A 27,431-nucleotide genomic window follows, 5' to 3' on the forward strand; every position below is an offset into this window, starting at 1 on the left:
ACTGGAAGTGAGTTTTTAAACTCCTGCAGCAGAATATTCTATTTTAGGACCTCAAAGGTCCTATCTATTTTCAAAGCATACACCCATCTATCAAAATGTCTATGTTTAATTCTTTTGAACTCAACATCAGTCTGACCTGGTTCCTTCTTTGTGTTTCTGAACCGCTGTCTATACGCTTCTGGTACCAATTCATAAGCATTTAAAAAGGCCTGTCTAACCTCTTCATAATCTCTTGCCTAATCTGATAGTGCGGCAAATATGTCACATGCTCTGCCTACCAGTTTAACTGAACTAGCATTACCCATAAATCCTCGGACCACTCCATCTGCCGAGCCAATTTTTCAAATGAAATAAAGAAATCTTCAACATCGTTCTCATCAAAATGTGGCAGAGTTTTGACATATTTATATATATCACTACCTTTTTTTTTAATCTCCATCCTGTTAACTTGCTGACTAAGTCACAACTTCTCAAATTCAAATTCTCTCTCTTTTTACTCAGCTAAGAAACTTCTCTCTCTCTTTCTTCTCTCTTTGCTCAGCCAAGAACCTTCTCTCTCTCTCTCTTTCTTTCTTCTCTTCCATTGTTTATCTTCTAACTCCATTTTCCTCAATTGTAATTTACATTTTTCTATCTCTACTGAACTTGTCTGTTTCTCTGACACACCTAAGTGTTTGAGTAACTCACTTAAAATTTCAATTTTATTTTTGTCCTTGGTTAAACCCAAATCTAACTTATTTGCTAATTTTAAAAGTATGGCCTTTTTCTTTCCTTCTAAATTTTCTTGGCAAATTTGAGAATCATCTTCAAATCCCAGAACCTCTTTAGCAATTTTAAGAGCCACTTCTCTCACTTTTAATATAAGAAACTGAAAGTAAACAAATTCCTCACCTAATTTTTATTTAAAGATCTAGGATACTACCCTGCAAGTATTTAAATCTAATGGGATTTTTTGTACTCTCAAGTCTATTCAAATCTGTCTAAACCAATTCAAATCCTAAATTCAAGGCCCAAACTGTTCAAATCGTGGACAGGAGCCCTTCAGACCGTTCAAATCCCAGCAACAAGCTCCTAAACTGTTACTACACGAGGTAAGCCCTCCTGCTTTAAGTTAAACCAGCAACACAGTAAAGATTTACTCTGTGCAGTATCTGTGAAAATTCGAGAGGCCAAGAGCTATTTAAAGTAAAAATTAACAACTTTTTTCTTAAAGTATAACAGAGAATAATTAACTAACAACTAATTACAACTCCTTCCTCTTACCTAGCTTTTACTTATCTTACATAATACTACTTTGGTAAAACCCTGATTCAGGTTTACTGAAAATTTCAAATTTTAAAACTAGCCAGCGGTGAAATCTTCCTCTGTAGAATTGCTCTCCAGGTCGGTGTTGATGTTTTTCTCTGTGGACAGATACCTCTCAGAGACTTCTGACTAGGAACCTACATCTGTCGGTCTTTTGGCAGTTCTCTACCAACTGTTCAATGTTTCCTGGTCTTATACTCCCAAAGCATCAGATTGTGTCATTGGCTTTTAATATCGTCAATGTACTAAATTCAAACTTGATTGGAGTTTTTTTTGTGTGCGCTATAATTTAAACTGATTGGCCTAATTCAAATTTGTTTTTGTCCCCAGGCAACCAACTATCCTAGCTGCTGGACCACATGTTATTTTGTATCTTATTCAGAACACTTGGTACTGTCAAGCAGTCCTGCTAGCTTTTAACTCTCTTTAAGTTACAGTACACCCACATCTTCATAACACAGTGCACATGATAGGAAGGGAATTCCAGGATTTTTACTCACTAATAGTGAAGAAACAGCATTATAATTCCAAGTTATAATTCTCTATAGCTCAGAGGGGAACTTGGAGATGATGACATACTCAGGTGCATGTTGTCCTTTTCCTTCTAGATGTTATAGGTCATGAATTTGGAAGGTACTGTGAAAGGATTCTTAATGAGTTGCTGAAGTATATGTTGTGGATGGCACATACTGCTCCTGCTGTTCACTAATGGTGAAAGAAATACTGATCAAGTGGACTGCTTTCTCCTGGATTGTATTTTTGCATGTTATTAGAATTGTCTTTATCCAGCCAAATGAAGAGAATTCTATCACGCTCCTGTACTGAGTCTTGTAAATGGTAGAGAGCCGTTTGATAATTCCAGAGGTGAGTGACTTGTTGCACAAGTCCCAGCTTCTGTATACTCTGTACTTATCTGTCTAGTCCAATTATGCTATTGGTCAATGGTAACCACCCAGGATGTTGGTGATCAGAATTTACTGAACTAATGAATGGCATAGAATCACAGAATCCCTACAGTGTGGAAATAGGCCATTCAACCCAACAAATCCATACTGACCTTCTGAAGAGCATCCCACCCAACTACCCAATCCCTGAAACCCTGCATTTCCTATGGACAATTTCGCATGGCCAATCCACCTAACCTGTACATCCTTGGACTGTGGGGGGAAACTGCAGCACCTGGAGAGAACCCACGCAGACACGCAGAGAATGTGTAAACTCCACACAGACAATTCCCCAAGACTGGAATTGAACCTAGGTTCCTAGCACTGTGAGGCAGCAGTGCTATCCACTGAGCCACTGTGCCGCCCCACAGCAAGATGGATCAGATTCTCCATGTTGGTGATGGTCATTGCCTGGTACTTGTGCGGCATGGAAGTTACCTGCCTTTTATCAGTCTGAACCTTAATAATTGCCTATGTATTGCATATGGGCAGAGACTGCTTCAATAATTGACGGCACATGAATGGTAATTAATACCATGCAATCATTAGCAAACATCCTGACTTTTCACCTTAAGATAAGGTAATTGATGAAGCAACTGAAGAGAGTTAGGTCTAGAACACCACGCCAAGGTACCCCTGTAGTGATGTCCTGGGGTTAAAGGGTTGATATCCAACAGCCATAACTATCTTTCTTTGTGTTAGGTATCACTCTAACCAGGGGAGACATTTTACCCCTATGCACATTAATTTCAATTTAGCTAGCATTTATTGACTCCATACTTGATGAAATGCGGCCTGACAAGGTCAGTCATTCCTGTATCACTTCTTTAGCTTTTCCATGTTAGGAGTTGAATAACCTGAGCCGGCTTGAAGTTAAAATCTGTAAGCAGTTTATTTCAGTGTAAATGCTTAGCAGCAGTACTGCTGAGACCTTCCATCACATTTCTGATGATCGAGAGGAGGTTGCTGGCACAATAATTAGTCAGATTCAATTTGTTCTGCTTTTTATTAAGAGGACACACCTGGGCAATTTTCTATTTTATAGAAGTTATGCAATTTTCAGAATTGTATTGGAAAGGTTTGGCTAGCGGTGCACGTATTACTGCAGAGATGTTGTCAAAGTCCCATATTTTTAGCCATGGAATTTGATTTCATTAATGTCTACCTTGACTTGGGTTCCTACCAAGGTAAATGAGGCAAGTAAACACTCAAACTAATATTGGACTGGTTCTTCTAACTGTAGAACACTTTCTGTACACATAACTGTAGTGGAACTAGAAACTAAAAATAGATGCATTTGTTTTGTGTTCATTAGGTTAACAACCGGCTATGAATAAGAAACTAAATAGTGTCAAGATTTCTATCATTCTATGGTAGTTAGTTAGTTTTTAGCATCTCAAGAACTTTGTAGAGGTTAGTATCATTATTTGAGCTTTAAAATGCATTCATGAGCAAATGTTAAAAATTACCAAATAATATATTCTTTTTTGTATCTGCTCCTTCAGATGTGACCTGACAATCATGAATCCTCCACAAGGTTTTAGAAAAGTCTCCAAAATTATCAAGCTACTATGTCAACATCCAGTACTAGATGAGAAGAAACTTTCTTGAATTAAATATTGGGAAAACTGAAGTTCCCACTCCAAATTAAATTTCTTATTCCACCCTCACCCTGCAAAAAATGAAGATTAACTAGAGTGTAAGAAATTTTGGGATTCCTGATGAGTTAACAACAGCAAATGCATGCCATTCATAAACAACTCTAGACTTGACTATCCCAACCCACTGTTGGTTGCTCTCTCACATTTTATCCCCTGTAATCATGAGGCCATCCAAAACTTTGTTGCCCATGCTTTCAATTATACAGAGTCCTATTTCCCTTTGTGCTTGCTTACCTCCATTGGCTCCTGTTCAAGCAACAAATCCAAGGAGACGACAGCTTTGCTACACTTGGAGGTCGCCACTGATGATGTTACCTAGCCAAGTAATGAAACATCTGGATATCAAACCTACAGCTCAGCGAGCAAACCTAACCCTAAAGAATCATAAATATACCCAAGTCATGAAACTAAAACAAATTGGTAAGGGACAATTGGTTGGACTTTCAAGTCCAATTAGAAACAGGAAAAGAGGTGGACAGTGCCCCAAAGTTCCCATTTCTTTATTTTTTGTTGAAGTGAGCTCAGACCAAATAGCAGGGCTGCCCTTCCCTCAGTCAATGGTAATTTCCAATCAGGCCATTCAGCCCCTCGAGTCTGCTCTTCCATTAATATGATCATGGCTGATTTGTGGTCTAACGCCACATGAGTCCCTTGGGCCCATATGCCTTGGTACCTTGTTTAATAAAAATTTGTCAATCTCAGATTTAAATTTAACAGTTGAATTAGCATCGACCACCATTTGAGGAAGAGAGTTCCAAACCTCCACTACTCTTTGCATGTAGAAGTGCGTCCTAACATCTGTCCTGAATAGCCTGGCCCTACTTCTTGACTATGCCCAGAGTTCTAGAATCTCTAACCTGTGGAAATAGTTTATCTTTATTAACCCTGTCTTCCCTGTTAATATCCTGAAACCTCAATTAGATCATCCCTTAATCTTCTAAATTTTAAAGAATAGAAGCTTAATTTGTCTAAGAAAGCACAACAACGCCTCTTCTTCCACAGGTGAGTTCGGAAACTTCGCATGTCCATAAGGACCATCACCAATTTTTAAAGATGCACCACAGAAAGCATACTGTCTGGGTGAATAATGGCCTGGCATGACAACTGTTCTGCCCATGACAGTAGAAAACTGCACCACCAGGTTCAAGAACAGCTTCTTCCCTGTGTTATGAGACTGATGAATTGATTCTTTAACTTCAAATAATGTTGCTGTTGTTAATGTTGATCATGGTTCACACACCTCCTGTGCAGTGTAACCTGTATGCTTCATTGTGTCCAAGCACACTATGATCTGTATTTTCTTGCTTACTATGATCTGCCTGTACTGCTTGCAAACAAAAGTTTTCACTGTACTTCGGTATACAGAGGAACCTCGATTATCTAAATATCAATTATCTAAATTTCGGATTATCCGAAGAAGATTTCAAGGTCTCGATAGAAACATTACATCAAAGAAGTTTTAACACTGATCGCGTCTTTTATTTACAATGATTAAAAATGAATTTGGCTGAAATGCTACCGAGAACAATCCTGGACATCGATGGGAGCTCAGGCACTGTCTGCAAATGACTGACCGTCTGCTTTCTCTCCTCCCACACTTTCCCCAGAGTTCTACACAGGGGTGTGGCCTAAACCCCCTTTCCCCAGACAATCTCTCCAATATATTCCTGTACAGGGCAAAGGTGGAACCTGTCAAGAAGTTGCAGTGAAGAGTTTTGTGTGTGTGTGTGTGTGTGTGTGTGTGTGTGTGTGTGTGTGTGTGTGTGTGTGTGTGTGTTTGTTTGTTTATGTGTATGTTATGTATGTTATTTTGAGACTCACCCCCCCAAAGGCAGCGGCAGTCTTACTGTTGGTGTCCAGTCTGGCTGACCTGGAGAGGGGGTGGGGGCAGAAGGGGTTGGACAGGATTGGTGCGCGGGGGTTGGAGTGGATGGGGGGTGGGGGCTCACGCACGGTGTCGCTGCTGCCTTGTCTCCTGAACAGGGAGCGGACTTAGCAAGTGCTCGCTGTGTCAATCCCACTGAACTAATGGTGTGTCGGGGGGAGGCTTCAGCATTGCTGCAGGTCCCTTACACAAAAGTGTGTGTCTGCTCACAAAGAAACGCCGAGACAGAGAGAGGGAGTAAGGCAGGCTAAGTGAGGATAAAAGAAACTTCATAAAACTCTGGGTCCCAGAGAGACATTGAATCAATTCACCAAATAATTATTTATGCAAACGAAATAGGGCCCGGCTATCTCATTCAGATAATTGCGGTTCCTCTGTACATGACAATAAATCAAATCAAATCTAATCAAACCAAAACTGAACTCATTCCAGGGCCAAAACATCCCGCCTAAGGTGATGTGCTCATATCTGCTCACAGTACTCTAAGTGAGGTCCAAATAGGGGTTTGCATAACTACAGTGTATTACTGGTGTCCTTGTACTGTTATGAAGGTTTAGGTGTATACTGTACTTTTAAGAGAAAGAGAAAGCTGGCAAGGACTAACTGCAAGCACAGAACAATTTAAAAATGTAACATTTGGCTGTGAACCAAATAGCTGGAGTTGAGTTGCCATGATATACAACAAATTCAAATTCAGCCAGTTTAAATTATGTCCCAAGATACCAAAGTCCAATTGAATTCGAATTTTAATGTTTCAATGGCTTCAAACCAATGAGATGGTCCGATGTTTTGAGGTATAAAAATCAGGTATTTTGAACAGTTAGCCAGAGCGGCAAAGAGCACCAACAGACTGCGCCCACACAATCACGCTCTGAAAGGTACCTTTTCACATGGAATCTGTAAAGCAGAAGACAGAAAGATACAGGAGGAACGACACAGCTGACTGGTTTTGAAATTTGAATTTTTTGTAAAACCTAATTTGTGGAGTTTTATCAGATCAGTATATTGGTGTAGACTGGGAGGTAGGTAAATTGATCAGACAAAGGAGGTTTACAGTGTTGTTGTTTAATGTTCCTTTTCTTTACTTGGAGTTAAAGAATAAATCATTGAATTTTTCTTTTAATGGCGGGATTTGGTAGTTCTTTGTCACTCATACTTTAACAGATTACAAGATGAGGTGAGCTTTTCTGTGTGTCTGGTTTAAATTAGCAGGTGTTTACCCTGTGTCATAACAGTACTGCAGCCCTTTAGATATGGTGATTAGCATCTCATTAGCTCTCTCAACTATGTTCTGCACCTGTTCATGGCATTTTAAAGAGCAATGCACCCAAACTCCCAAATCTCATTGGACATCCACTATATTGAACTTTTGTGCCCTCTATAAAAAAACTATGATCTATCCCTTTTTTCAATCCAAAATGAATAATCTCACACTTGCTTATATCAAAATCCATCTGCCACAGCTTTGCCTATTCACCTAATCTCTCAATATTCTGTTGAAATGCTATACTGTCATCAACACTATCTACAAGCTGCTCAATTGCATGTTATCAGCAAATCTAGATATTTCACCTTTTATGACTTTATCCAAATAGTTAATGAGTATTGTGAATGATTGAGGCTCCAACACAGATGTCTGTGGGACATCACTAGTCACGTGCTGCCAATTTGAGTAATTAACCATCATTCTAATTCTGTTTCCTGCCATTCAAATAATTTCCTATCCACATAGGATCAGAACATATCCACAAATCTGGATGTGATGGGCCACGCTGTATTTCTAAAACAAGTTCTCGACTCCAACTTTGTGACAACAATCAATCAGTTACCAAAATGCTTCATGGACATGCTGAAAGCCTTCATGAAAAAATGTTCTTCAACTCATGGGAATCACTTTGCCTAGACTGTCCAAACTAGAGAAGAAGCATTCGCCAAAATGTCAAGCCAACCAAGACCAATAAATGAAACGTACAAAGACCCAAACATCCCACTCAATTGTCTTTTTAAACACCATCTCCCCAAAATGCAATAGGGTGAGAACATTCAGCATCAGACTGTTTAGTCATCTCAGGACCACAACCCAGAGAGGAAAAAACTCACCCTCAGTCTCATGCCACTGTTTAAGAAGGAGAAGAACACATCCAAGGGACAGTTTACACATATGGCTGCGAGAGTTTAATTTGATTAAAGTTTTAAAAATATTGGTGAAAGGGAGGAACCTCTCAATTACTTAATTTCCTTTACAGCCTGCTGCTCGCCTGAAGCTGAAATGCCTCTGATTAGCCCTCCAGTTTCTAGGGACTACCATCACCCTTAACTGGGGAAGGGAACCTGACTGCATGTCAAACTCCAAGTGAGTCACTGTTCCCACTTCGAGCTGTTCAGCAACCCAGAAAAGAAAATTCAGCCCAATGACAGGACCAGAGACCAACCCCCAACCCAGTTTTCACATATTCACTCACTTTGATTTTCATGGTGCTTAAGCCTCACAATCCACTCCTCACAAATTTGAACCCCACAGCCCCAACTGTGGTGATTGGAACAAGGTTGGCCAGGTGGACCTCATGGATTATTTATTCCCTGATTAGGTCTGTTAACCTGGTCCAACTGGGAATCCTGGCTGACAGATGTAAACTGAAGAATTAGGGGTTCTGCTCACTCTAGTAGCCAGCTCTAAGATAGCTGTGTCAATGTTATGCACTATGCACTTGTAAATAATGGATGACTTGGTGACAGTACCAGCCTTTGTAGAGTTATTTCAGTGGTGGCAAGAGTGAGATTAATGATATGACCATGCAAAATTGCCTACTGCACTTCAAACAGGCAGTACAACTGGTTTTGTCACTGGAAAGTGCGGCAAGTGGAGTTTATGAGTTACAGGATATTCCAATGGAAGTGGACACCCTCGCCAGGCAGATGAAGGTTAGGAATGCTACTTGAGTGAAGGTAATTGCACAGTCTCACTCAAGATATATCCTAAACAAAGGGACTCAAGGTCAGTGCACAGCATAACCCTAAAACAAAACCAAGCTTCAACCAAATGGTTAAAATTTTCTCAAGGATCCAGTCTGACAGGCCATTGTAGTTGCTACCGGAATACCGACTCAAGACAGTAAAAGAGTGCCATTAAGCCTGAATTGAGGAAGAATACTCATCAACTAGTATCCAGGAGAATGCACACAATTGAAAGTCCACCTACAGCAGATTTGCAACAGTTACACTGCTTCGCAACATCTAAATCAAAACCAATCAAGCTAAACATCTGATTAAATGGTCACCCAGTTCTCATGGAGGTTGATATCAGCATGGTTGTATCAGTGATTGTAGAACCAGTCTTTACTAAAGTTAGCTCTGGACTTCAACCCTTAAGTTTGAATAAGACCTCGGCCAGACAGAGCACCTATACTGGGGAACCCTTACAGATTACGGCTAACACTTTGGTTCCAGCCTCTTAGAAGCAGCTATTTTAGTTGCCACTGATGCTAGTAAAAGTTTCAGGCCCAAGCTTGATAGGGCAAAACTGGTTGAAAATGATTTACCTCGATTGGCTCAACATTTTTCAATTAGAAAATGGCTTCCTGAGTGAAGTCCTAATTAAATACTTGGACATTTTCAGGAATGCCTAGGGACTATCAAAGGGACCAAGGCCACCTTACATTTAGGCCAGGAAGCAATTCCACGATTTTGTAAGGCCTGCCCAGTGCCATTTGCCTTGCATGCAAAAAGAGAAGCAAAAATCAGGACATTTGAAAGCAAAGGAATCAACGAACCAGTAAAATTTGCAGAATGAGCAGCATCAGTCATAGTGATCATGAAGCCTGGCAGGTCTGTTTGCCTTTGTGGCAAATTCAAACAAATGGTAAACTGCTTTTCATAGCTGGATGAATACCCAATTCCTCGCATAGAGAATTTACACACAAAACTGGCAGGGGCAGTTGTCCTTCACAAAGCTGGGCATGAGCCATGCGTACCTGCAACTGCAATTAAATGAGGATTCCCTGAAATATGCTGCAACTAACAGCCATAAGGATTTGTACCAATATACAAGATTGCCATTTAGATATCATCAGCCTGTGCTACTTTCCAGCGGACAATGGAGAACATTTTACGAGGTTCCACTAGAAGAATCAGTTCTGGTTTTAAACTTGCTGGACACACTTCCGGTCACTACTGTCAATATCAGACTGTGGTCACAATAAGATCCTGTCCTGGCAAAACTGAAACAGCTGCTGGTGATAGGGGAAATAAAAGGACCATCTCAATCAAAATTGGAACCTGTCTCGACACAGAAAGACCAGATCACCATAGAGGATGGCATATTATTATGGTGAGCAAGAATAACTGTCCTGATACGGAGTGGTACCAGTTAACTCCACCAGGGTCATCCAGGGGTTTCCAAAATGAAGATGTTGGCAAGAAGTTACATCTGATGGTCAGGATTCAATGCAGATATAGCCATGTTGGTGGGCAATGCCCAGAGTGCAAATAATGACAAAAATTACCACCAGCGGCTCCCACACATTCATGGCAATGGCTAGGTAAACCCTGGACTCAGTTACACAATGACTTTCGTGGGCTCCATGTTCTAGTCATTGTGGATGCCCATTCAAAGTGGCTGAATAGACTTAGATTTCATTCATTAAACACAGAGACAAAGACTGAAACATTGCGAACATCATTTGCAATACATGGACTCCTGGAGGTGGTCACAGAAAACAGGCCATCATTAACCAGCGGGGAATTAGAGTATTTCCTAAAGTTGAATGGCATTCAGCATGTGAAGACAGCTCCATACCATCCATTAACCACTTGTCTAGTGGAAAAAAGCAGTCCAAACTTTGAAGGCAGGCTTAACGAAATAGTCTGGATTAGTGGTGCTGGAAGAGCACAGCAGTTCAGGCAGCATCCAATGAGCAGCGAAATCTACGTTTCGGGCAAATGATGAAGGGCTTTTGCCCGAAACATCGATTTCGCTGCTCCTTGGATGCTGCCTGAACTGCTGTGCTCTTCTAGCACCACTAATCCAGGATCTGGTTTCCAGCATCTACAGTCATTGTTTTTACCTCGTTGATTTTAACCCTACCTTAAAGAAATAGTCTACAGCTTCAGTCAATACCAAACTGCCCTAGTTTCTGTTTGATTACAGGATCACCCCTCACGCAAGTACAGAGACAGCTCCAGCAGAGTTGGTAATTGGGGATGAAGATCCCACACCAAGGTAAACATAATCTGGTGGGAGGGGGTGAATTGGCATCAGGAACGCCAATATGAGATGCAAGACTCCTCTAAGTGAGACAGGCAGTTTACTTCAGGGGATGAAGTTCATGTCAAAATCAGGGAAATGGCTCTTCATGGGTAAGCGGCATGGTCGATGTGAGGTCAGGTCCCATGACGTACAAAGTTCGGGTAGGAGAGGAGGTTCTTAACAAGCATGAAAGCTTGCAAGCTGGGCAGGAGCAAAATATATTACACCCGGTCCCTCAAAACATCTGGCAAGGCTGTCAGAACCCCTGGGTTCTCCCTTCCCAACTAGTATTGAAGAAACTTCTGAGGACAAGATGTGAGATGACAGATGTAAACTGGAGTGTCAGGGGTTCTGCTTACTCTAGAAGTTGGCTCTGAGCTAGCTGGGTCAGTGTCATGTACAATGCATGCGTAAATAAAGAGTGACTTGGTGACAGGAAACCGGCCTTCATGGAGTTATTTCACCAACCTCCTTGGCACATTTCACTACAGGGATATGCTACTGAGAAGAATAGCTTTGCAAAGATGTTAACCATTTAATGTAGATTCCCTTCAATGATCTTATACCCATGAGAAATGTGGAATCATGTTTCTATCTGGAAAGCTCATTTAAATAACAAAGAACATTACAGCACAAGAACAGGCCGTTTGGCCCACCAAGCCTGCATCGACACATGTGATATCTTCCTAAACTAAAAAACCACTTACTTCTGCCTGGTCTGTTGCCTCTATTAATATATCTGTCAAGATGCCTCTTAAACATTGCTATTATATCTGTTTCTACCACCTCCTCTGGCAGCACATTCCAGGCACTTAACATCATCCATGTAAAAAAAACTTGCTTTTCTCATCTCCTTATACTTTCCCCCATTTATCTGAAACCTGCATCCCCTGTAATTGACATTTCCACACTAGGAGAAAGATTCTGACTATCCATTCTGCCCATGCGTCTCATACTTTTGTAAATTTCTATCAGTTCACCACTCAAAACTCCAACACTCGAGTGAAAACAAACCAAATTTGTCCGGTTTGTCCTCATAGGTAACATCTTCCAAACCAGGCAACATTCTGGTAAACCTTTTTTGTACCCTGTTCAAAGCCTCCCCATCTTCCTGATTGTGTGGTGACCAGAAGAAAATATTTATGCAAGAAAATATTTTCCAGTTTCTAATTACTATGTATTATGACCAGAAAGTATACAAAATAGTTAGCTGAACTTACAGCCTAAAAGTATATCAGGAAGATATGATTCTGAAATTGGGAAATGTTTGCTGGATAATACTGATTAAACAAAAAATTACACCAAGAACAAACTTATAATTGTCAGGCAGATTTGCAATGTGGCAGACCTGTGTGTACTGGAACCATATATATTATTACACAGGGCCTTGTTCTTTGCAGTGGGAAAGAGCGTTGCACCTGTTTCAACTCAACAAAATCAGTAAGCTATTTGCTGGTTAATTTCTCAGTTCAATGTCAGTCAAAATGTCTAATTTAAAATTTAAACAAAGCTTGGCTGTTAATTGTCAATCATCATTAAGGGATATATTCTCTAGACCAAAACATCTACCAAACAGAGTCTGCTCGTCAATCAGTCAGAATATTCCTCTCCTGCAGTATTAAAGTTGTTTTTCCACTTGAAAATCTTGCAAAATCTCCTTGTAAGTGCAAGATGAAAAGTTTCAACAAAATGTATTCTTCCCTAACAGACTTATTTCTGAAAGTCTGAAGGTACAGTATATGTTCATGAGGGAATCTGATTTCGACACCTGCCATGAGATAGGAATAGCTCATCACAAATTAAATTCTACGTGATTACAACAAAATTAAATCATTCGTTTTGGCCTGTGTGCAGCCTTTGATTTGACCATACCCATCCTCCAATGCTTCTCCACTGTCATTTAGCAGGGTGTCAGCTACAATGGATTTTCTTCCTAGTCTCATTTGCTCCATTATCTTATGCATGTCCCAAGGATGTATCTTTGGCTGCTTCATCCACATAGGACCACTCAACAACAGAATTCAAAAAGGTATCTGCAGAGTTCACATGTATACACATCACAACTCCCACCACCTCACTGAACTCTGAAGTTATGAGACTTCTTGACAAGGTTTTCAGTGCTGGATCAGCAGAACTTACCCCAACCAAATTACAACTGTCCAAGTCTGAATCAGATTGATTGAATCCTTGTTATATTTGGCACTGAAGTGAGCTCCTAAACAATAAACTGCACTGACACCAAGAGTGTGACATCAAATGTTGTAACATGATCTGTCTCCATTCCTGCCGCAACACACTGGCTGCTGAAATCCTCATTTTGGACTTTATTACCTCTGGATTTGACAATTCCAATATGCTTCTAGCTGACCTTCCATGTTAAATCCCCGTAAGCTCATCCAAAACTCTGAAACTATACCCTAAAATGCAAAAGTCCCATTCACTCATCTTACTCTGCCAACTGACCTACCCTGGCTGATTATTAATGCCTACAGTTTAAAATTCTTATTCTTGTTTTCAAAGCCCTCAATTGTTACACTACATATTGCCCCTTCCCACACTTTCCTCCAACTCTATATTCTCCTCAGCCATACATTCAGTGACATCTGTGCTCCTCTTATTAAACACTTCAGTATACCCAATTTTAATCACTTCAATGTAATAGCAATACCTTCAATCAATAATGGAATTCCCTTCCCAAACTTTTAAATTTATCTTTCATCCTTAAAAGTTAACCCTTTGACCAAGCATTTAGTCACTTGTCCTATCTTCTTGCACAGTTCAATGTCATGTTTTGTTTTATCATACTCCTGTAAAGCACCTGAGAATGTTTCACTACATTGGAGTTGCTACATAAATACAAACTGCTGTAATCAAAGGTTTGCAGGATATTTAAGCATTGATTGTTTCTTTGTCCAGTAAGTGAGAACATGGGAGGTGAATGGTAGAAATGATGTTCTGGTGATTCTGGATGGGTGCCTGAAATGTTCACACACCAATTGCCTTTTTTAACAGCTGGGGTTTCAGCAGGCAAATAGGAACTTCATCATCATTGAATTGAGAGTCTGGGGGATTGCGTCATTTGGACCCCAGTGTGTTTTCTCTGCTTTAGGTTATGCTCCACCGCCCACTTGTAAACCCTTACAAAGAATTAGGGCCAAAAGAGGCTCAGTTGAACTAGGTTTAACATTTTAAGCTTTTTTGTGAGCCAGAGGGTCCTGGACTGCTAAGTATGGAAAGGAAATCTTAGAGGTCACTAGCTGCCATATGTTGATGACAATTTCCTTGGATTCCCAGAAATAGCAGTTTGCTCACTGCTGATTGGCAGTCACTGAGTCACTTCCATTTAACTCAATCAAGAGTGCTTCCATCTGCGTAGCATTGCAACTCAACAATTGCTAACACTATCATTGGCACTTCCTTCTATCCTGCTTCAGCGTAAATTCTTAGAATGCTTAGCATTCCTACAATGTGGAAATAGACCCTTCAGCCCAACGAGTCAACACCAACCTTCCAAAGAGCAACCCAACCAGACCCATTCCCCTACATTTACATCTAACTAATACACCTAACTTACACATCCCTATACACTATGGGCAATTTTTAGCATGATCAATTCACCTAACCTACACATATTTGGATCATGAGAGGAAACTGGAGCACCTGGAGAAAATCCACGTAGACATGGGGAGAATGTCCAAACTTCACACAGACAGTCACCCGAGACTGGAATCAAACTGGGGTCCCTGGTGCTATGAGGCAGCAGTGCTAACCACTGGGCCACCGTGATAAAAACAATGACTGCAGATGCTGGATTAGTGGTGCTGGAAGAGCACAGCAGTTCAGGCAGCATCCAAGGAACAGCGAAATCGACGTTTCGGGCAAAAGCCCTTCATCAGGAATGACCGTGCCATCCTCTGGATAGATTTCTTCAAGATGTACCACCATCAATGGCTTAGTAGCCTCTCTACTGACCATATTGGACTATTCATAAGGGTCATATCTACTAGCCTGAGACTGGTGATGGAACCAGCAAGAAAGAAAAATAGTACTTAACCTGATCTTCACCAATATATCCCACTCAGAAGGTGCAGCTTTCAATTTCAACATCGCTAAGAATGACTACCTCTCTGACTACCTGGCAAAAGGGACTAGATTAATTTAGGATATCTGGTCGGCATGGACGAGTTGGACCAAAGAGTCTTTTTCTGTGCTGTACATCTCTATGACTCCATGACAACAGGAGCTCCTGGGTAAGACACTCAGTTATCAATTTGAATTTTGATGCCATTCATCAGAAAGTATTGTGGTTTTGCAACTAACTATCTTCTATCATTCTTGACTGGGAATTTTATAGACAGTTTAAAGTGCAACACTTATAAAAACTAGCATTCCTTACACCTCCCTGTGACTTGGAAATCAACAGTCCATTGACAGTCAAGATAGCTGCATTGATCTCTATTTATCATGAATGCCTTGCACTGTGTTCCCAGTAAGGCAACCTGATCCCCTTTAACCACCAAGCAATCCAAATTTTTTTCTGGTCAGAATTTAGAATGGATGTCATCACTTTTTTCATTTCTCCTCATTACCCTAAATTAGATAGTTCCAAAAAGTAACGACCTTATTATCTTCCTATTTGTAACAAGTCACCTTCAATCAAACATTGACTAAAGAAGGTTGGCTCCACTGAGAGAGGAAACTCAAACACATTTCTCCTCCCACAAGCACACATTCAAGTGCTAGTCACAAATGAACGTTGAACAACTAACACATCAATCATATTAGAAGACGTCGACTCAATATTAATGAAAATAGGGAGTTTAGTGAGTCTTGTTAATAATGACTACTTAGGCTCTTGATACTCAAAGTGTTTGCTGACAGCACAATGGGAGTTCAAATTGCATCTGAAAAGGCCTCAGGTCTTCATGTTTGACAGTATAACAACCAAAAACTGCCAGAAATGAAGATAAATATGACTAACTTTCCTCCATTCATGCAAGTCCATTGCATGCACATATCACTTTAATAAGCTGAGCTCTAAGAAACAGAAATGCATGCATTTAGATACAGATTACATTTAAAAGAAAACTTGATCAGTTTGGTTTGCATAAAATAAACCATATGTCAGTAAAGATTAAGCAATTGGTTGCCATCTAATCCACTGATTTTCCTTTTTTGATCTTGAATTTTACACGTAAGAAACTAATATTTAATATAAAACATGTCATTTCCAGTGCAAACCAAATCTAAAATTCCTTCTTTCCCTTTGTATTCAGTTCTTCCTAATTATGTTTCTGTGCACTTGGATGTTTCTTAATTAAAAGTACAACATAAATGCACTTGTTTTTATTCTAGCCGTTCTACATGACATATCATACACGATACACCAAGTAACTTTTATAAGGTGACTGTATGAAGTGTTGGGATGTACCCCAAATTACTGTTCAGTTTTACTCCATCACATACCAACATTAACAAATTAAATTATTATTGATATGTTAATCTTTCTAGTTGCATTCCGGGAATGCATGAGTATCTTTGCAGTACCAATGTAGTTAAATAATGTTAGGATTCAAAGATATTTGATTTAGTTTTCTCCTCAAATCAAATAATTTCTTCAGTTGGACTCATATGTTTGAAATAGCTTTACCACACACTCCTGAAGTTGAATATTGTACAATTTATTATTAGTTGCAAATTTTGGATGAAGACAATGTGAATTTGTAGATCATTTCACATATGAATAATGGCATAATGTTTGGTGTCATGACTATGGAGCTTTCTCCACCAGCAAAATAAAGTGTGCAACCAACTATATCAATATCAATATCAATTTCCTATTTCAGTTTGATATTCTAATAGCTTAAAATGTACAGAAAGATGCAGTCAGATGCATATGAATACTGTTATAAATGAATAAGCATCTATGGGACTTCAGTTATTTTTAGGTTAAAAACTAATGGAAAACAAGACTATCTTCAAAAGATTGCATTCCCTTTTCAGGTTGGAGGTACAGCAGTGGAAAGAGCAAGACTGAGAATAGAGTGGTCAAAAGACAGTGGCTGAGAACAAAGTGGCACAAAGACATCTCTGATTGTGAGTTGGCAAATGGCACAGGTTGAAAACAAAAATAATACATAATGACATCTCATAGGGGAGCAACAGATAAGTCTACACATAAGCATTTAATTGAATTTAATCAACTTACAATGTAAGCTAGATCAATTTACGATAATGAAAACTTAAGTAAGCCAATGTGATAAGATACATAAACTGTTTTATCATGTATTGTCAAAATGTGGCACTGGAAAAGCACAGCAGGTCAGGCAGCATCCGAGGAGCAGGAGAATCGACATTTCAGAAAAAGCCCTTCATCAGGAATCTGAGGGAAGAAGGGGCCTGAGAGATAAATAGGATGGTGGGGGTGGGGGTGAGGGTGGGGGTGGGGATGGGGCTGGGTGGTAAGCTGGGAAGATCTCTTCAGAGGATATGTGGAACAGTCCATCTTCCACAGTTACACTGGCACCATTTCCCACCTCTTCCTGCACTACATTGATGACTGTATTCGCGAAATCTCATGCTCCCATGATGAGATTGAACAGTTCATCAACTTCATTGACAACTTCCACCCTGACCTAAAGTTCACCTGGACCATCTCAGACACCTCCTTCCCCTCCTGGACCTCTCCATCTCCATCTCCAGCAACCCACTCAACACGGACATCTATTTCAAACCTACTGACTCCCACAGCTACCTGGATTATCCCTCCTTCTCAACTCCGCTCCAGTAAAAATACAATCCCTTGCTCCCAATTCCTCCGCCTCTGCCGTATCTGTTCCCAGAATTCCACTCCAGGACATCCCAGATAGGCCTCCTATTCCAAGACCATAATTCTCCTCCCAACAATGATCGACAATGCCTTCCCACACATCTCCTGCACTTCTTGTACCTCTGCCCTTGAACCCCATCCATCCAATACTTACCTCTGTCCAAGGTGCCAAAGGATCTTTTCACATCCAGCATAGATTTTCCTGCACACCTACCTTATCTACTGTGTCCGTTGTTCTCAATGTGATCTCCTCCACATCGAGGAAACAGATTACACATCATGGAGCATTTCAGGGTTCATCTCCAGGACACACGCAGCCAACAACCGTAGCACCTTGTGACCGACCACATCAACTCTTCCTCTCACTGCACCAAGGATACGCAAGTCCTGTGCCTCCTCCACTGCCAAATCCAAGGAGGAAAAATGCTTCACCTTCCGCCTTGGAACCTTCAACCACATGGCATCAACACTGACTTCACTAGTTTCCAAATCTCCTCTCTCCCCACCTCATCCCTGATTTAACCCACTAGCTTGGCACCACCTCTTGACCTGTCCCACCTGTCCATCTTGCTTCCCACCTATCCACTCCACCTTCCCCATCAACTGATCACAATCACCTGCATCCACCAATCGCCTTCCCAGTTACCTCCCCTCAGCCCCACCCTCTTCTTTATCTCTCAGCCCCCTTCCCCCCCAGATTCCTGATGAAAAGCTTATGCCCGAAACGTTGACTTTCCTGCTCCTCAGATGCTGCCTGACCTGCTGTGCTTTTCGGACTTTCCGACTCCTTCTCCAGCATCTGCAGTCCTCACCTTCTCTTTATCTTATATAGTGCATTGTACAACTTAACATACTAGGAACACTGTTTAATTATATCTGGGCCATAAATGCTTATAATATAACAACATTTGTGCTTTAAATTAATGTCTGAGATATAAGGTTTGGGTAAAACATTCAAGTTAGCCTAACTATAAAATAAGATGGCATCAGCAAAATGGATTGAGTGAGTTGCTGGTAACTGTTTATTTCTCTTCAGGTTAACTGCCTTAATTTAGTCTAAAAAAAGAGAGGTGTGGCAAGGCACCTCAGTTCTGTAACATGGACAAAGCTAGAAGTCACACAACACCAGGTAAAGGCCCAACAGGTTTATTTAAAATCACAAGCTTTCGCGGTTATGTGAAGAAAGATGTCACCTGACAAAGGAGCAATGTTCAAATAAACCTGTTGAACTATAACCTGGTGTCTTCTAAGTTTTGATTATGTCCACCCTAGTCACCATTGGCACCTTCACATCCTGTAAAATATCACTCTGTACCATGTTTCTTGTCGTCTGAACAATCTCATGTACAGGAACTGTTGTCAGCTGGGGGAGCTTGAGCTGCAGCTGATATCACAGCAATAGAGCATCAAGATCGGGAGCTAGAACATTCCCAGAGGTGGTCAACCCACATAAACAAGCAGAAAAAAATTGCTGCCTGGCATACAATTCAGGGACTGGGTCTCTGGATTACAAGGCCATTGACATTACTACTATGCCACTTCCTCCCCTAGGTATCTACATTATTATAGACAAGGATAGTGGTACTATAAAGGGCAAAGAAAGGAAGGAAACTCTGAAGTGATTTCATGATCAATATATTTCTGGCCTAACACAAGCGTCCTGAGTATCATAGAGTCATAGAGATGTACAGCACGGAAACATCCTTCGGTCGAACTCGTCCACGCCGACCAGATATCCTAAATTAATCTAGTCCCATTTGCCAGCACTTAGCCCATCCCCTCTCAACCCTTCCTAATCATATACCCATCCAGATGCCTTTTAAATATTGCAATTGTACCAGCCTCCAGTGCATTTTGATCGCTAACCAGTATCAGCTCTAAACATTATTAAGAGAGATGTCTCCTCTGGGAAGTACAGCCTCAACCAAATCCATCATACTGCAGGTGACTCAGCAGTACAGTGTGATAGAAGGAAGCAATAAATATTGGAAATTCCATAGTCAAGGGAATGCACAAGTATTTCTTTGACCACAGACCTCATTCTAGGGTGGCAGGGAACAGTAAGTTGTGATGCAGGGTGGTGCTGGAAAAGCATAGCAGGTCAGGCAGCATCCGAGGAGTAGGAAAATCCTGTTTCGGGCAAAAGCACCACTGTAATCTAGACTCTGGTTTCCAGTATCTGCAATCCTCACTTTTGCCAAGTTGTGATTCATATCAGTACCAACAAACGAAGCAGAAAAAGAGACAAGGTGCTCCTAGCTAATTTTAGGAATCTAGGAAAGAGATTAATAAACAGGGCCTCAAAAGTAGTAACTTCTGAACTAATCCCAATGCCACTTACTAGTGAGTATGAAACTAGGAGATGATTGATGATTGGAAAGCTTTAAACTGCTGGGAGCAGTTCTAAGAAGGGTGGAATGCACACAGGCCAGGCAAGCATCAGTATTCTCACATCGTACTTTTCATTTGATTTGATTTACTATAGTCACATGTACCTAAGTACAGTGAAAAGTTTTGTTTTGTGATCAGTACAGGCAGATCATAGCAAACAAGGACATAAAGATCATAGAATGCTTACAAGAGCGAGGCATATATTGTTATATCTGCACAGGAGGTGCACAAACCAAGATCAACATTATTTGAAGTTAGAGAGGTCCACTCAGCCATCTAATAACAGCAGGGAAGAAGCTGTTCTTGAACCTGTTGGTGCGTGCATTCAAGTTTCTGTACTTTCTGCCTGACGGAAAAAGTTGGAGAGAGCATTACCATGATGGGAAGGATCTTTGATAATGTTGGCAGTCTTTCTGCAGCAACAAGAAGTGTAAAAGGAGTCCATGGATGGGTGGTTGGCTTCTGTGATGGCCTGGGCTGTGCACATAACTTCCTATAGCTGCTTAAATCCTGGGCAGAGCAGTTGCCATATCAGGCCATTATGCACCTGGATAGAATGCATTCTATGGTGCATTTGTAAAAGTTGGTGATGATCTTAATGTACATGCCAAATTTCTTGTTCTGTGGTGGAGAATTTATGTTTGGCAGAGGGATGGAAACCAAAGTGCAGCGTTAAGCGGAAAAACAAGATGCTCAAAGGAATGGGAGAGACAGATAGAACTAGAATAAGAAATAGTAACGTATTATAAAAGATTGTAAGGTATTAAATGGAGTCAGATTAAGTAGAAATACAATAGATTCTAATTCACGTTTATAGTGCATTTGTGTAAACATATGAAATGTGGTAAATAGGTTCAGTGAATTGGAGACACAGATAGTCTCATGGGAAAATGGTGTTCTGGCAACAGGTTCAAAATGGGACGTGTTGTTCAGCAAAGGTAGAGAAGGAAAGAAAGAGGGGTAGTGGATATTTTAAGAGTCAATATTATGGTCCTCTAAATGGAGGATATACTGGTAGGGACAAGGTTAAAACCTTTATGTTAAAAATCACACAACACCAGATTATAGTCCAACAAATCTAATTGGAAGCACTAGCTTTCGGAGTGCTGCTCCTTCATCAGTTGGTTGTTGAAAGAGCAGCAGTCCAAGAGCTACTGCTTCCAATTAAACCTGTTGGACTATAACCTGGTGTTGTGTGATTTTTAACTTTGTACACCCCAGTCCAACACCGACATCTCCAAATTATGAAAACCTATTTGGTTAGATTTAAACAGTATATACTGCATCATTACTCTACTGGGTGTATTTTATAGACCATCAAATAAGAAGATTCAGACTGATATACGAATTTTTGAGTAGTGAGTTTTTGCCTTATTTTTCATGGAATCTGGGTGTCGCATAGCAAGGCCCACAAGGTTAAAGTTGTAGAGGTACTGACCATAATCTTCCTTAGATTATGGAGGGGTAGCCTGAGAGATCTGGAGCATTGCAAAAATCACATCCTTGCTTGACCTAGATGCAAGGATAAACTCAGCAACTACAGACCATTTATTTTCTCAGTGGTTGAAAATGATTTAGAAATTATTCATTCTGATGTTGACCTGCAGAATATTTCCAGAATTTTATGTTTTTATGATATTCATATATAATGAGGAGTTTCATGCAGATAGTTCTGCACTAAACCACTGAAAAGTATGTTCAGAATATTGATTTGGCTAAGTTCTCTTCGGGATAAACTGCTGGAGACCCTTGATTTGATGATTGCTTACGCATATATAAGGAAATACATACAGATGTGTGTAGGGTGTAGACTTAGGAGTATGGTGGCCATGTGTTATTACAGAGAAACATATATTTTTTGGGGGTATGGACCTTTTAAGAAGTGTATTGCTCTGGAAGATAATTTTTTCTAAAATGAAATCTGCTTCCAATAACTATGATGACCAAGATGCTAAGAAAAAAACAATAAAACTAAACAAGTAATTGGTTACAAGGGGGATATGGGGTAGAAATTCAGTGACTTGAAGTGCCTATTCTTAAGATGCTAGCAACACGCGTTAAACTGGGACTTTGTAGGCCTGAAGTGGCTGAAGGAGCTTTGAAGGGGAAACCTTGTCAGAAGTAAGTGGTAGTTTCAAGAAATCTAACCTTTATACAGCCCTGGAAATAGTATGCAAAATATATGGTTAATCTTCCAATTTCTGATAACAATCTGACTTGGCTTTTTGGGGAGTGTTAGGCCATTTGGTGCAGAAGGAAATTTGAGTTAAGAAGTTTAAAGTATAGGTTGCTATTTATCATTTTAATGTGTTGAACACAGCACAGATAAGGATTTTTTTTACTGAAATTATTAAGGAGCTATATGTTTGTGATGTTGCAATTGTGAATAGGTCTACAATTCAGTAAAGGTGAGTTTCACCAAACAGCTGTAAGACATTCAACATGGCAACAGAACAGTAGCTTTTGTGAAGGATGGCTGAAACTAAATGTAGATTGTCAGGATATAATTATTATAGATGTTCTCAGGGTCTAAACATTATGACCAGTGGAAGAATGAAGTGGTTGTGTAGACACAGGTTATGTCACTACCAATGAGGAAACAATTATGGTCTTGGCATTGGTAGTTCCTAACAAAAGTACAATCATATGCAAAAGTATTTTATGAGCAACGTATCTGCCAATTAGATACTTTTGTTAGATACAGTTGGTTAAATTTACCATGAGACACAGTCAGCTTTTCATAGTTAAAAATCACACAACACTATAACCTGGTGTTGTGTGATCTTTAACTTTGTACACTCCAGTCCAACACCGGCATCTCCAAATCATGTCAGCTTTTCATATATTTCTAAAAATGCTAAATTTTTCCAGGAATATATCTTGAACATTACAGACTGTATAAAAGATTGAAGATATTCAATTTGGAGATTCCTTGATGAGTACTCACATCTAAATTGCTGAATTGTGAATAAAGTGTCACATATGGACACATTACTGATGGATGACACCATTAAGACACAGGTTTTTACTAAGGTTCAATTCCTTGAAAGAAATTTCATTTTGAATCCAATGTGTTTTTTTTATTTATATGCTCATAGAGTGTGAGCATTGTCAGCTGGGCCAGCATTTTTTTTATCCCAAAATATCTGGAATAGTGAAGGTGATGAGCTGTGTTTGTGAACTGTTTTGATCCATGAGGAGTAGATACACCCACAGAACAGGTAGGAAGTGAATTTCAAGATTTTGGCCTAGTTGTAGTGAAAGAACAGTGATATAGTTCCTGGTCATAATATTGTGTGGCTTGGAGGGCAATTCATAAGTGGTGGTGTTCCCATGCATCTGTTGCCCTTGTTCTTTCAGTGGTAAAGCTAGTGTGTTTAGAAGATGTGGTCAGAAGAGTTGTGCTGAGATGTTGCAGTGTATCTTGTATATGACACATCTGCTTCCACCCTCCATTACTTTTAAAAGAAACCTGAGAAAATAGTTGATTTTAACAGCCTTGACTGTAAAAATGGGACCTGTCACAGTATCACTAAAGGATGGAAGATGCATTGAGAGTTGTATTTCAAGATCATCCAGGTATTAGATACGGTCATCAGTACAATACAAGAATTACAGACAGAAAAATATTTTATAGCAGATTTGCATACCGCAGCAGATAACAAGTTTGGAGCCACAATAGAATACAATTGAACTCTGGGAGCAATTAACAGGTGTTCAAATTATCATTGTGCAATGAGCTGCCAAAAGCAGAACAGCAGGGTTTTCAACATATAAAAACAGAATTTGGAGCCTGAAGATGATGATAATGATCAGCCTGAAGAAACTATACTCATCACAACAAGATGTAATCCAGTGATGTGTATTAGTTCTGGATTCAGTTAACTGTGTAGTGTTAGATAGTGGTTGCATCATAACTGTATACTAATAGATTGGCCAAAATTATGTCTGGATTTATTCAAATTGATGCAAGATGAGGTATATGAAAATTTGATTTATTTTAAGTTTGGAAATGTCAACACAATGGGATCACCAAAAAGAATGCTGATATCATGCAAAATAGCTGAAGGAAGCCATTTTATTGATACTGATGTACTAGCTCGTGAGAGACCTTTTATTAAGGATGCTTTCCATGAAAAAGACACAACTGAAACTGGAAATACATCATGATAAAGCAATTGTTTTTAGAAAGTCAGGTGATCAGCAGTGTACCCAATCAGAGCATTTTTGTTATGGACATATTAATGACATCAGTTGCAACAAGCCAGAGGGAAAATTACAATTGTCTTATAGCTAAACCAATAATTTGCTTCTTACTTTAGCCTTAAAAACTAAAGATTTCAGAGGTGATTTAGGAGAAAAGACATCAAAGAAATTAGCAAAATATAAAATCTGTAAAAAGCATCTCATGACTCATCCTGTGTAAGCCTACATTCTCTTGCATGTCTTCCATTGGCACATAACTCTAATAAGGCAGATGCCATTAAACTAAATATACAAAACAAAGATAAGCATTATTTCATTGCAACATCTATGAATTGTACAATCAGATTTAGCTGTTCTATATAATGTATGAACAGAATCATGACTCAAATAAATTTGTAATGAAATAGACAAGGACCAGACTTGGGGTACTGGCTAGGTCTCTGACTGACAATGGAGGGGAAATCGTGAATGACAATTTAAGAGACATGAACATGCTGATCATAAAAGTCCATGGTGAAAATTCTTTCAGCAAACTGACTTTTTAAAAGTTCATTTGTGGGGCTTGAGCATTGCTGGCTGGCCAACATTGATAGCTCATTCCTACTTGCCCTTGAGAAAGCAGTGGTGAGCTGCCTTCTTGAATCGCTGCAGTCCACTTGCTGCGAGTTCACCCACAATGCCGATAGGAAGGAAATTCCAGGATTCCAATGACTGTAATGAAACGGCAGTATATTTCCAAGTCAGGACAGTGAGTGGCTTGGAGAGGAACTTGCAGCTGGTCGTGTTCCCAAGTACCTGCTGCCCTTGTCCTTCCAGACGGAAGTGGTCATGGGTTTGGAAAGTGCTGTCTAAGGATCTTTGGTGAATTTCTGCAGTCCATCTTGCAGACAGTACACACTGCTGCTACTGAGTGGTGTAAGGTTTGAATGTTTGTAGATGCGATACCAATCAAGCGGCTTGCTTTGTCCTGGATTGTGTCAAGCGTTTTGAGTGTTGTTGGAGCTGCAACCATCCAGGCAGGTGGGGAGTATTCCACCACACTCCTGACTTGTGCCTTGTAGATGGTGGATAGACTTTGGGGTGTCAGAACGTGAGGTACTTGCCGCAGTATCCCTAGTCTGTGACCTGCACTTGAAGCCACTGTGTGTACACAGTGAGTCCAGTTGAGTTTCTAATAAAGAGTAACCCCAAGGATTCAGTGATGGTATTTAGAGTGGTAGTTAGAGTGTTTCTTATTGATGATGGTCATTGTCTGGCATTTGTGTGGCGTGAATGTTACTTGCCACTTGCCAGCCTAAGCCTGGATATTGTCCAGATCTTGTTGCATTTGAGCAGACATTTTCAGTATATGAGTCATCGCGAATGCTGCTGACGACTGTGCAATCATCGGCAAACATCCTCACTTCTGACCTAATGACAGAGGTAAGGTCATTGATGAAGCATCTGAAGATTGTTGGGCCTAGGACACTACCCTGAGGAACTCCTGCAGAGATGCCCTGCAGCTGAAATGACTGACCCTCCACAACCACAACCATCTTCCTTTGTGCCAGGGATGACTCTAACCAGCGGAGTGTTTGCGCCCGATACCCATTGATTCCAGTTTTGCCTGGGCTTCTTGATGCCATACTCTGTCAAATGTGGCCTTGACGTCAAGGGCTATCACTTTCACCTCACATCTGGAATTCAGCTCTTTTGTCCATGTTTAAACCAAGGCTGTAATGAGATCAGGAGCTGAGTGACCCGGGCGAAACCCAAACTGGGCGTTACTGAGCAGGTTGTTGCTGAGCAGGTGCTGCTTGATAGCACTGTTGATGACCCATTCCGTTACTTTACTGATGATGGAGAGTAAACTGATTGTGCAATAATTGGCTAGGTTGGATTTGTCCTGCTTTTTGTATACAGGACAGACCTAGGCAATTTTCTACATTGTCGGGTCGATGCCAGTGCTGTAACTGGAAGGGCTTGGCTCGGGGAGCAGCAAGTTCTGGAGAATACATCTTCAGTACTATTGCCAGATTGTTAGCAGGGCCCATTGCCTTTGCAGTATCCAGTGCCTCCAGCCTTCCTTGATATTAAGTGGAGTGAATTGAATTATTGAATTGGCTGGAGACTGGTATCTGTGATGCTGGAGACCATTGGAGGAGCCCGAGATGGATCATCCACTCGGCAGTTCTGACTGAAGGCCGTTGCGAATGCATCAGCCTTACCTTTTGGACTAATAGGCTGGACTCCTCCATCATTGAGGATGGGGATATTATGGAGGCTCGTCCCCCTCCAGTGAGTGGTTTAATTGTCCACCACCATTCGCGACTGGATGTGGAAGGACTGCAGAGCTTAGATCTAGTTGCGGGATCACTTAGCTCTATCTATCACTTGCTGTTTATGCCATTTGGCACGCAAGTAGTCCTGTTGGTAGCTTCACCAGTTTGACCTCATTTTTAAGTATGCCTGATGCTGCTCCTGGCATGCCCTCCTGCACTCTCCATTGAACCAGAATTGATGCCCTGGCTTGTTGGTATCAGCCATGAGGTTGAAGATGGTGCTGGAGTAAAATTCTGCTGCTGTTGATGGCTCACAGTGCCTCATGGATGCCCAGTTTTGAGCAGCTAGTTCGGTTCGAAGTCTGTCCCAATTAGCACAATCTGGAGGTGCCAGTGCTGGACGGGGTAGACAAGTTTAAAAATCACATAACACCAGGTTATAGTCCAACAGGTTTATTTGGAAGCACTAGCTTGAGACGCTGCCTCTTCATTAGGTGGTTGTCATTTAGCACAGTGATAGTACCACACAACACAATGGAGGTTATTCTCAACGTGAAGGCAGGACTTCATCTCCACAAGGAAAGTATGGTGGTCACTTTTACCTATACTGTCATGGACAGATGCTTCTGCAGCCAGCAGATTAGTAAGAATAAGGTCAATTATGTTTTTTTCCTCTTGTAGGTTCCTTCACCACCTACTGCAGA

The 27,431-nt window shown here is 40.5% G+C and overlaps 1 protein-coding gene across 4 annotated transcripts in view; it reads right to left on the reverse strand.

Annotated features, from left to right (window-relative positions):
• Positions 1 to 27,431, reverse strand: part of LOC140477127 (nucleolar protein 4-like) — a 343,324-nt gene that overhangs the window by 300,119 nt on the left and 15,774 nt on the right. For 2 of the 4 annotated variants that reach the window (XM_072570459.1, XM_072570457.1), the window contains exon 3: positions 4,145 to 4,225. The exons of the other annotated variants lie outside the window; for them this stretch is intronic. In XM_072570459.1, the coding sequence (XP_072426560.1) occupies positions 4,145 to 4,225 (81 nt within the window). The remainder of the gene's footprint in view (positions 1 to 4,144; positions 4,226 to 27,431) is intronic. 4 annotated transcript variants of the gene reach the window in all.

This window comes from Chiloscyllium punctatum, chromosome 5 (genome assembly GCF_047496795.1).
Source record: "Chiloscyllium punctatum isolate Juve2018m chromosome 5, sChiPun1.3, whole genome shotgun sequence".
NCBI lineage: Eukaryota > Metazoa > Chordata > Chondrichthyes > Orectolobiformes > Hemiscylliidae > Chiloscyllium > Chiloscyllium punctatum.